Source organism: Procambarus clarkii, chromosome 18, assembly GCF_040958095.1.
Source record: "Procambarus clarkii isolate CNS0578487 chromosome 18, FALCON_Pclarkii_2.0, whole genome shotgun sequence".
NCBI lineage: Eukaryota > Metazoa > Arthropoda > Malacostraca > Decapoda > Cambaridae > Procambarus > Procambarus clarkii.
In genome coordinates, this window is record NC_091167.1 from 28,683,810 (window position 1) to 28,696,453 (window position 12,644).

At 38.3% G+C, this 12,644-nt stretch overlaps 1 protein-coding gene across 6 annotated transcripts in view; it reads right to left on the reverse strand.

Moving 5' to 3' along the window:
• Window positions 1-12,644, reverse strand: part of LOC123754354 (centrosomal protein 97kDa) — a 53,714-nt gene that overhangs the window by 19,703 nt on the left and 21,367 nt on the right. For 5 of the 6 annotated variants that reach the window (XM_045736692.2, XM_045736691.2, XM_045736690.2 and 2 more), the window contains exons 10-13: window positions 4,283-4,855; window positions 3,262-3,370; window positions 1,138-1,255; window positions 740-960 (exon numbers count right to left, since the gene is read on the reverse strand). In XM_045736692.2, coding sequence (XP_045592648.1) covers window positions 740-960; window positions 1,138-1,255; window positions 3,262-3,370; window positions 4,283-4,855 — 1,021 coding nt within the window. The remainder of the gene's footprint in view (window positions 1-739; window positions 961-1,137; window positions 1,256-3,261; window positions 3,371-4,282; window positions 4,856-12,644) is intronic. The other variant, XM_069326429.1, reaches the window with a different exon arrangement.

Genomic DNA, 12,644 nt, shown 5'->3' on the forward strand with positions numbered 1-12,644 from the left:
TGCCATGGAATATAAAGATTTGTCAGTTAGCCAGAAACAAATAGGGAGTCTAATACGTCATGTAGGAAGTGGAGCGAACAATCTTCAGGAGTGGTGGATACAGCTTGACTCATGGTTCCGGTTCCTCTTAATAAACTCAGAGTTGACTGACAAAATTGTAATGCCAAGACAGTATTCCAGTTCAAAATTCAACTGCAAAAAAGTCCTTAGGAATAATTGGGGGGATTTGGCAAGCCATCTGCTTCCCGAGTGGCATTGCTCAGAATGAACATGCTTACACACCCTTGTGATGTAGGTAATATTTGATACTCATTCATGGCTCAGTTGGGGTGTACACATGGCTATGCAGTGAGAACTGCTCCCGGCTTCTTTATTATTTAGGTTCATTTCTAATTTAACATTATCTAGTGTTTCATCATGAACTTTCAGAATGCTTAGGAAGTACTATAATGCTAGAAAATAATCCATTATGTGACCAAAACAAATGGGCACTGGGATAATGTAGTCCAAGAACAACACTTACATGCAAACCTGAAGTTACATGTACCCCATGTGAATTATCAGATTAAGTTTAAGTGGTATAACATTGTTTTTCTAGCAAACATAACAAATAACTCTCATTCAAAAGAATTTTTAAAAGACTATCATACCATTTACAAATAAATACAGTAAAGTAAATAATCATACCTAAGAGGAAGAACAATTATTAAGATGCAATTAGATGTTTGAAGGTGTTTACCTGGTGGCAGGCTCAACAGAGACAGAGCGCACATATCTTGGGGCGGGCTTGGGAGAAGGCTTGGGTCTAGGTAGTGTTGATGGTCCTGTACTAGAGTTTTGTGCCCCACTGGATGGGCGTGCAGTACGAGAAGGAGAGCCCCTTGCAATGTCGGAAGGGGCCGGACTCTTCATGGGCGATGCTCGAGGCCGAGTTACCGATGAAGATCGTGACGGCGTTTGCTGAAGTTTAAGGAATCACACCATATATGCCATAATTTCAGTTTGTAGAACATAAAGAAAAGTAATAACAATCAAATTTGCTAACTTGTTATGGGTATAAACTTGTCAGAAAAATTATGTGGATGGGTCAATAAACTACATACGGTAATTCACATATTATTTTTGGCAAAGTCTTACTCTTGGAGAATCCTGAGGTGCAGCTGTGGGCCTGATGGACGGAGGTGGACGCTGAGAACGTGGAATGGAGTTGGACCGTGCCACACTAATGCTTTGTTGTGTGGGGCCACCGGAAGAGCTGTGGGTTAAACTTGATATTAGAAACAAAAAGCACAAAGAGGTAAGTTAGTGATAAACAAGCTGAAGGTAACGTTAGTCAAAGGAAGGAAGGCATTTGCATTGTAAGCCCAGGTTAGCACTAATAAAGAGGAGAGATGTGATTTGAGGACTATCTGAAAGACTGATGCTTAAATATCAGCGACTATGGGTGAAGTGAAATCTTGCACTTTATGCCCAGCTTCCTAGTCATTTATACCCGACACTCTAATTACCTTTCTGAAAGGTACACGGTACTAACCTATCAGTGACTATGGGGTGTGAGATCTAGCTCTTCATGCCCTGCTTCCTAGCAGTTTATACCGGACGTGCTAATTTTGTCTCTCAACATTAATGTTTTGATCATATTTTTTCTTAAAGATGTAGATGGAATTTGCTTCAACAACCTCTTTCTTCACTGCAATCCACTTGATGACCACCTATAAAGGGCATGAGAACTTCCTTATATTACTGTAACTGAAATACATGTTCAGTTTCCACCACTGTCTTCTTGTCCTACCTCTTTTTTAATTTAAATTGACTTCCTTTGTTTACTTTGTCTATTACCTTCAGACTCTTGTATGTAGTAATCATGTCTTTCCCCTTTTTCTTCTCCCTTTTAAGTTGTATGGATGAGTTCCATCAATCTGTGCTCATAGCAAAACCCTCTCAGTTCAGAATCTAATCTAGTTGGAAACCTCTGAGCTTTCTCAAGTTTTTTTTTGTGCTTCACACGGTGTTGTTTTCATTCTGGTGCTGCATACTCGAGTAATTCCTGGAGGGAAGGACAGCTCAGCTGTCTTCACCTTTGACATAAATGGGGCAAATCCCAGAGGTGGCAAAGATATGTCCACAGATGAACAAATTTATATGTCCACAGTAAAACCATGCCCAGACTTCAAAACATCTTGGACGTTTCGGAGCCCCGAGCTTTGGGTAAGGGGTGGAGGAAGAGAAACTCTGAACATGTGAAATTCCCCAGCCACTTGTACTCTGAAACCCTAAACACCATAGGGCCTAACTCCAAGGCATCTACGTGGGCACCCAGTCACAAACAATGATTATGGAAGAATCCCTCCAGTATAATGGGTGCTGCCTGATCTATCTTTTGTCTGGAAACAGGCTTTGCTAGAATAAAGACTTAGTGAATTCAAACATCCACCCACCAGGCAGTATTAGCAGAAAGTATGAATGACCACTGACATGCAGCAAAATAGATGGACATCTTTAAAACTTGAAGGCAGCAAGTCCAAGAGAACACTCAGGCACTCGAGACACTCATTGGAAGAGCTAAAACCAAAATGGAGGCCTTAGGATAAACATGGGTGTGAAGGACATCAGCAGTGTGCCGTAAGAACGAGCACGAGAATCAAAGTGCACCCCTAAACAAGCCTGAATATCCCCAATCTCAGGGCTTTGCAGAGGAGTCAAAGAAGCATTACTCTTGGCAAGGTACTGTACATAGTAGGGTGGCCTATGAGATGAACTCCTGAACACCCCATAGAATGTACTCTGCAAGGACAGGGGCAGTGCCAAATGAGCACCTAGAGTAGGGCAGATCTAGTTTTAAGGTGAAATATAACCACACAACAAGTGAGGCTTGTAAACACACACACATGAAGCTAACGCTAAACGTGGAAACGACATAGACACATATATATGCAAATGGCCGCCAACAGGGCAGAGTCCAAAGGATGGCCAACACTCATCTAGAATCATTTAATATCTTTTCATTTTACATACTCTCATTATTATCTTATATTGCCCTAAATTATTTAAAACTACTATATTACATGATTTAATATATCTTCCCCATTTTTATCCTACAGTTGAAATCACGTCTTGCGGCTATAAAATGATCTACAACACACTATTAAACTCATCACCAAAAATTTGCAATGCGTATTTACATATTTAACTCAACTTTACTATAAGTATATCACATAACATCATTTTCACAATGGTCCTTAATACCCAACCTTCACTCACCTGTGGATATGACTTGAGCGTGTTGCCAAGGCCGCTTGAAACTCGGGGCTCATAATACTTTCTGGAGCAGGGACAAACTTACTGGAGCCTGTGAGCTGGCTGCTGTGCTCTGGAAATGTTAATCTGCACCTTAGTGCTCCCCTTCAATAGCCAATATATTGATCAATATACTAAAAAGTTTTAATATTTTATAATTACTTGATACCAATTTAACATTGAATCTAGTTATACTGTACCTAGCTAATTTTACTTGTCAATGATTCCCAAAAATTATATTAGGTAATTAGGCAATAAAATTACATTAGGTAATTAATTATAAAAAAACTACATTAGGTAATTAATTTTAAAGAATTACATTAGGTAATTGTGATTGAAAATAATTATATTATCTAAAAAGCATCCAAAATATACACAGTATTTAAAAGGTCAAAATAATTACCTATAAACTGTTCAAAACATTTGCATTACATAAAAAAATTTAGAAGAATTATATATTACCTGTACAGTATTTAAAAGCAATCTAAAATTGGAATAAATTCTTTAAAATTTAACATACAAAAATTCCGAGAAAGCTTTAGTTATTCCACTGTGAAACTGGCTAAAGGCTGTGCAATGCAGAGTCAAAAACTGGGCAGGTGTGTGCTACACTACTGGGTGAGGGTGAGAGTAGTACACAAGAATCTAACCACAAGACTCCACTCTCTAAAATACTAATAACAAGTACATTTTATATCTGAAACATAAAAATAGAGAAAATTAACATTATGATGAAGTAGAATACAAATTCACCAGCTAAACATGTTACAAAGATGATCATCAAAATGTTTCTTCACTTTCTTTTCTAATGAAAACAAATTAATTTGGCACATTTTGGCAATAAGTATGCAAAACATTTCTCCACATACAACCCCACAAGACTTGTATTGATAATTTAGAGAGTGGATTGCATAAATGTAGTGTATTAGGTAACTAGCAGTGAATGCTGAGGTGATGGTACAACAGTGCAATAAGAAATGTGTACCTTGGGGCCCAATGTCTTCTACCACCAAATCATTTTCGTCTCCAAAGAGGCTTGTGGGTCGTGGGTGGCTGTGGGGTAGTGGGTGAGACACATGCTCCCCCCATGTCTCAGTCTCCCCATTGGTGAGATGGCCCAAATCCAAGCTGCGTGTCATTAGGCTGTTATTGGAATCTTGACGTAATAGGCTGCGTGCAAGCTGTTCAGGTCCCTGGCTCTGTGTCATGGGATCAAATTCCATTGCATGTTTAAAATCTTCCTCTCCCATAGACTGGGTCATGGGGTCCAAACCCAGGGAACGAGACATCTGCTCGGCTCCCAAACTTCGTGACATGAGATCAGTTGTACCCCTGGGTGCATTACCAGCTAGTTGAGATAAGATGGCAGGATCCATACTCTGGGTCATGAGGCTCGGGGTATCAGGTGTACGTAGTTCCCCCCCATACAAGGTGTTAGACAGCTCTACATGGTAAGAATGTGCTTGTTGAGATCGCACATTAGACTCATTCCTGGTGACTGCAGAGTGGGAGTGTGTGCGGCGGTGGCACTCGCGGGCTGGAGCTGACCGTGAGGGGGCTGTGGGGTAAGGGCAAGTAACTACTACTGACCAAAGGCTTTAACTACAATGCTGCACAAAATAATTATGCAGAGCAAAATTATACAGCCTACACACTTTTATTGTCTATAATAATGGCCGACTTAATTTGCATTTTGCCTGATTTCACATATACGTACTCTTTTGCCAAACTTTCATGATCCTGCAATTCCTAAAATTTATAAATATAATATGGATGTTTAGATTTTTAGACTACAATAATTCTTTTGTCTTATATATTATAACTGATAAATGTATAGTTTCTTTTTGAAGATAATTTACAATTCAAATCTCACTCAATAGAACCAGAAGCAACAATTATACATTTTCCACATAGAAATGATATTTACCTCATTCTGTATAATGCTTACAAATTATTCTCTGGTCTCTTAATTCAGTATTTCTTCAGGCCATTTATATTAACTTTGTCTTTATACTATAAATATGTAAGAAATTGGTAAAATATTAGAAATAGAAAGACATGTAACTTAATAGATTTACTGTCTGAATGAGAATTTAAAACTTTTTGACGACATTCCAAAATGCCACATGAAGTTTCATGTCATATTCCTCCCCCTCTCTGCATACTTTACATATAAAGAGAGTTATACTCTGGTGCATACTATACTAATCATGAACATTTTCCAGTTTAGTCTTCTTGTAAAGTCACTTCATCAAACAATCCTCAGCTTTCTAAACTTTTTTAGAACATTAATTCACATATTCATCATTCTTTCCTCTCTAAAATAAATTTTTTTTAGATAAAAATATAACCTAGCCAACCAGAAGACCTGGCCAGAGACCGGAACTGCGGGGACGTTGATCTGCGGAATCACAACAAGGTAGCCATTTGAACAGTACCAGTATTTGTAAATAAATTCTATTATTGTTCCCAGTGTTCTAGCAACCCTGCTGAACTGGCTCTTTCATGACCAGTGATTCATGCAGTAATGAAAGTTTCTGTTATTGAACCGAACATTAAGATTTAGACTCAAGGCTAGGAGTTGTGATTATTTAGTACTGTATGATGGCTCCTTCTGGACAACTACTCTTCAGAAAACAGAATAAAGTGATTAAGATGTGGCCATGCAGGTGCTTGACTGGCTCCACACGTACATATGTATGGGTGTGCATACATTATACCATAACAGTTGCCCCACACAAGCTAGAAACAATCCAAACACACATTGCACTTGCAGTCCACAACTAGTTTTGTGATCACATTCTTCAACAAAAGTATAAACATTACAATCAATATATGTTCTTAAATCAACACAGCTGGGATTACTGGCATGAAAAGTACTTATGAGGAAACAGTTCCCCGAGAAGGGAAGGGGGTCTGTTAAGCTAAAAAGAAAAACTTAGGTTCACCTAGATTATTAAATTAAATTAAAATTTAATCTATATAAACATAAGAATCAAGGAAACTGCAGCAGGCCTATTGACCCATATGTGGCAGCTCTTATTTATATTCACCCAAACTCACTCATAAGTATGTCACATATGGTAGGCATGAAGTAATAAAATAAATCAAGTAATTATCAAAAGGAAGCAATTAGCTATTATGGATAAATAGCTCTAACTACATTATAGAAAATTTAAGAATTCCTAGATACTACTCAGGATTTGGTATGTGAGGTGCATAATAAATGAACAAAATCAAATCTATTCAGGATGCTAATACAAGAGAAGATAATAAGAATGGTGTCAAATGAGTCAGATTCTCAAAGGACTTTTTTTGAGGGTCATGTGACACAAAGGAACAGTGAGACAGCAAAATTTTCAAACACCCACAAAATTAGGACATTCTGCAAGGAGGGAAATGACTGTTGGCAGAACAATGCTGTTCTAACAGTCGGGTGGTCTCTGTTCTATTAAGTACCCATCAGTTAATCTTGTGTGGCCAATATGTAACCTAACCAGAGACATTTCCCATAGGTATAGGTCATATTTGGTGGTACATCATAAGTTATTTGTGGTAACTGAAGCCTATTTCTCCAAAGGGTGCAGATTGCATCATGGACGACAGAATAAATCTGAGAAAGGAATTCGTTTTGGGAGATGGGATAGGTGTGAACAGTTGGATTTGGCAGCTACGTCTCCTAGGTCATTATAGGTAATGAAACACAGCTAAACCTGACTGCCTTGTATCTGCTGAAGAAGAAATACAACCAATGCTGGATTTCAAGCAACACAGGATAACAATAGTGTAAAGACTCTTAGTCACAAGAACACTGCATGTCAATTACTACACTAAATGATGATCAACACATGAAAAGTAACTGTCTTAAAGCAGTTTACATAAAGCACCGCAGTAAAAATACTTGTTGTCTCTGGGAGAAGTCAGCACAAAGATTTTAGCAGGGAAAATTATGAAGAAGCCAACTCAAACAGCATATTTCAATGGCCATAAATAGAGCAATTAATTCAATGTAGTATGAATGACAGTAGACATTTTTAATGAATAGGCAAATCAATACTGATATGCCTATTCAAACAGAACTCCTGCGACTGAGTGGCCCATTAGAATGGAGCAATCTTAGTGAGATAGCTTCAAGGCGCCACAAGGAGTCTCCCCTAGGAAAAGGAATGTTTTTTTTTCTGTTCTCACATATGAATTCTTTTCCTATTTAATAAACCCAACTTAGCTATATAAGAATGTCACATTTTAATACAACTAACATTGAAGATGCTCACTGATTTGAGGCAGAGATCATATCTTAATCAAGGGCAAGCTTAAACTGTGCCTCTATCCAAATATTTATATACATCAAAGAAAACATTATTTTCAAAAGTTTCAATTTATTGACTGTTTCTCTAAGCTCATTAGACACAGCCACAGCATTCAGACACAATGTCTATGAACACTATTGCCAACAAGCCTAACTTCTACACACTATCCTCTATAAGCTGCAGAACAAACAATTATGAGCCAACAAGGTAGCATCTTGCCTCAATAAAGCTGGGTGGTGTTGGTCCACCAAGTCTGAGATGTGTCACCCAACAATAAGGTCCCATGCCTACTATATAATGGTTGTCACCATGTCACTCACCAGTCATATGTATACTGTAACAAACTAGTTTGTTGTAGAAATTATTCATTGGAGATCTGGCATATATATGCTTGCTCCATGCCACACTAACTTGCCTGTACTCAGCTAAGGCCTGACCTAGGCTAGTATTACTCTCCCAACTCCCTGGCTTATCAAATTACCAAGCAAGGTTAATTTCACACACTAAATCTTAAGTCCTGCCCACCCAAGATGGTAATTGTTATTAAACTGATGGTAATTCTATTAGACATTTTTGGGAAAGGCTATTTCCAATTACAATATTTGCTAGAGATCAAAATTTTGTACTTTGTGAATTAAATAATATGCAGGGCTTTGGTGACCCTTTGACCCAGGGTGGTCAAGATTCTTACGCCATGCAAGCTAGTCCCCCTCTTACTCTACATGACGTCACTATGTTTGATGGTATACGAACCCCTGATCTTGACTTTACATTCTACACACATGTTAACATAGATTAGTTATTACAACAATTTCAGTATTATTGAATATAATATTAAATTTACTTAAATTTCCCACATTACTGAATGAACAAGAAAGATGGGTTCTTAGGAGTAGAGGGAGGTTGATGGTGAGGCCAAGCCTGGCGACCTGATCTAGCCGGTGTTGCCAAATCTACCAGTCAACTGATCTTGAACTAAAGAGGAGATTTGATTCTTCATTCCTAAATGACATTAAGTTCATCTACGTACATGACAAAAGAGATTATTAATTACAGTTACTTTAATACATAAATTTCTCAAAAGTGATACTTTAATATAAGGAGGAGCTGGCAATCGTCGCTTCCACAACTCTGCCCTAATCTCCTGGGACCACCTTTTTCTCTCCCAAGTCAGGTAACTCTCGCCTTGCTTCAACTTTCCACTTTCCAAACTACGTGGCCCCCTGTAGTATTTATGCCAGATCTATAATGAATAATTTCTACAATAAACTAAACTCGTTTGTTAAAATACTATACAATGGCTGTCATCATGTCACTTACCAGTCTTATGTATACTATACAATGGCAGTCATCATGTCACTCATAATCAAAACATAAGCTTTGAAAAATCATGCAATATAGGTAACTATTATTCACAAAATGTCTATTTTAGCAGCCAGTAATGCAGACTAAACACTGGGACCTGTCCTGGAAGAAGGAACTTTAAGAAATAAGTAGTCAATATAATTAACTGAAAATGAGAATATTAGTAATATATTTATACATTCTTAATAACTCTTTAAATAACTAACATATTTTAGAACCATCAAATGGGATTTTAGATTTCTTAGTAAGTAGAGTAGAGTAGGTACAAGCATTTGAGTGAATAAAACCATAGAAAAAAATGCATACAAAGCTTGGATTCATATTGATTCAGGGGTATACATTTTTTTTACTACTGGGGGTCCCATTAATTTAAGGAGCACTGAAATAGTTGTTTAACCACTTAACTGCGCCAACCGAGAAAACTCTTTGATTTTTCGGTACCAATTCTAAATGTGCACGAGGTTGGTTATGTACAAAATGGAGTCTTAGGACCTCCAGTGAGAGGCAGCCATCTTTGAAAAAATTCCCAGAATGCCCTTGAGCTGCTGGCTGGGTTAGTACTGAATGAGCAACCATGGGTGGCGCACGCGCCTCTGGCTCCCAAACACCTGTCCGACACAGTGTGTCTTTCTGACTGACAGACACTCTTGTGTTAAGCTGAATCTCTTCCTGTGTGGGACCATACAAAGCGATCTTTTCAAGACTACCTTACAAATTGATCTTTTCCTATAATCTTTTCAATACTACCTTATGCTTTACAAGCTTGGCTACATACAACCTACAAGTACTAAAGCCAAGGGTGTACATGAGTGTGTTATTTGCAAGCACACAGAATGAAGAAACAGGAAGCAAAATTTATCTGTACCTGGTGCACTGAGAGCGAAGTCGCGCTGTGTACCATGGGCTACTTCGTTGATTATTACTCACTTCCGAATTACTAAGTGTGTAATACAGCGTGTTGCTGTGTAAATAGTGTGTGAAACTGTACATATTGTAATTTTAGAGAATTTTTAACAGGTAATATTGTGACAATAAACATATATTGTGGACACATTACTGACCATGTATTACAGTTCCAGGAAACATTATGAACGTTCTACTGTATACATATTGTAAAGGACACAAATATGTATCATATACGCTAAAAAAAACAAATAAAACCGCATTGGAAATACATAAAACAAATAATTGAAAATATATTTGTGGCAACACGCGGTGCTTGAATGGCCCGTGCGACCGTGTCTGGGTGATTCACGCACGGGCGACCAGGCCCTGATGACGTCACAGCGCACCTTGTCCACGTCTCCACAGCCAAAGTAAGTGGAATTTGGTATTTATTTTTACATAGACATGTTCAGGGAAGGGAATTTATCATTTTACGAAGAAAAAAAGAATTTTTGGGGACACTTTATTTCATGCGCACTTTCATGGAATTTCACAATAAACTCGGCGCAGTACGATGGTTAAGGACTGCACACGTAAGAGGTTCAGCAAGGTAAACTGCAAGCATTCCTGAAAAAGTAAAGCTATCATTTTCTAGCCTGAGCTATGCTTAGCTGTGCTTATTTTGTAAACTCGTATTAAAAATATTGTTAAGGTAAATGATTATGAAGCAAGATGTTTTCTACCTCTATTAAACTAACCAGTAACCAGTACGTACATTCATTACCAGCACTTTGTGCACATCCGGATAAAACACATGGATGAATGAGTTAGTCCTACAGGAACTGCAACAACAGGAATGTAAAAACTGTACAGTTATCAAGTCTGTGCTGCGCATCACTCCATCTTCCCCATGGCATTTTGGAAAAATCTTCTGTATTTGTGGAGGCAATACTGGGAGGGATGAATCTCCTGCAAATGAGAACTCTCTACCTAGAGAAACAGACCTCATCAGAATACGTTAATCAGAAGATGGTCCAATTATACCTTAGGAAGTTGCACTAGGCCTCAAGACCCACCTGAGCCTTCCAGGAGCCAGGACCTTGAGAGCCTTGCTCTCTACAATCAAGGGGAGTTTGGAGATCAACTCAAAATTGTGGGGAAAAATCTCACCAGAAAGCACAAACACCACAAAACAAGCAAATGATTGAATAAATTAAGGAGCCTGAAGGTAATGAGGAAAATGATTGTTGCCATGGGGTAAACACACTAGTGATGCCTGACTGCCACTAGGTAGTATCCAGTTCAGCTGAAGCTCCTGCTAGTCACCCGCGTTACTCACGAGCTGGCGAACAGAACCTCTCTCCCCATGGGGAAGAAGGGAACAAGGCAGGAGTGGGGAAACTGTTAAGGCCTCACCAGTAATCAAGTGTTGAATGTAATGAAATGCCATTTCTGGGATGCCTCAGCAGATCTCTGGTGCAATGGCTCTGATACCATGGATACAGCTACAAAACAACCAAGCCTGTGTACTTGCACAAGCCTACTGAGCACCAGGACCAGAATCTGGTGCTCACAGAGGCGAGATGAGCATGGAGATTTAATATCAATCTCATAACTGAGTAAAACTGTCCAGAAAGTACAGGTGAATCAGCACAATCTACGTACCATGATGAAAGAAAGAAAAGACGGTAACTTGGCATGTTGAAATTTCCTAATGTCAACATACACCAAGCACACGTACAGTATTTCAATGTTCCACCAGATGAGAGTTCAAGTCACTCCAGAGTATAACTTGCCTACCAAGCTCTCATGTGCCAGGTACCAAGCAACAAACACTGCAAGGACCACTGTTATTTTTTTAGTGTTCCTTGGTATCATTTCATAATATTTTAGCTTTACTGTACTTCTTTCAGGAATAACTGAACTTAGCATAATCTTGTGAAAGTCCACAAAATTTCACTCACCCCAGATTGTGTTCCCTGAACTACAGCTATGAATGTAAATGTGATCATGAGCAATACTACTAAAAACAAATGTCTAATAACATTTACTGCATGAAAATGCAGAAAATTTGTTCATAGCCTAAGGTAGTTGGTATGGTTCTCCAGATCAGTTTATATCACCCCCCAGCAAGCTGTAATATGCCAACCTGTCCTCTCAAATAGTGTAGTGCATTTTGAAGAATAAATCCCAAATGTCACAATATCATCTATTATAACCCATGGCGGCTCACAAAATTGATGGGTTTTCACATTTTCTATGTGTGGGTCATCGGTTATATTAGGTTCAGGCAATTTGGTACATAATTTTTGAGATGTGACAACTCAAGAGGAAGGGCTGAATAAACACACATGTATTTCCTCTACCAACGGTAGTAGTACTTGAAGAAAATTAACTAATTACATATTAATTAAAGCATGAATTAACACTCATTAATTAAAGCTGATCTAGAAACTAATCTAGAAACAGGTCCATAGAAAATAGATGCACCCATCTGTCCATTTTAACAAATACACGTGGGAAGATATACAAATTAACAGACTTAGGTAATACTACAACATCCACTGAATATGGCGAGGACATAAGGGGAGAAATGAAAAACTGTATTGCTGCCACTGTCACACTATTATCAGAGCTTTCTACAGTACTCTGGTATCTTTAGTTATGAAGTTTCAAGGATAAACTTAACATTTAATAAAACATGCCAGTGTGTACAATTTATGAGCACTGTGGCAATACCTAAGATAGAGAACAAAGCTATAGTCACACTAGACCCCAGGCTTAAGC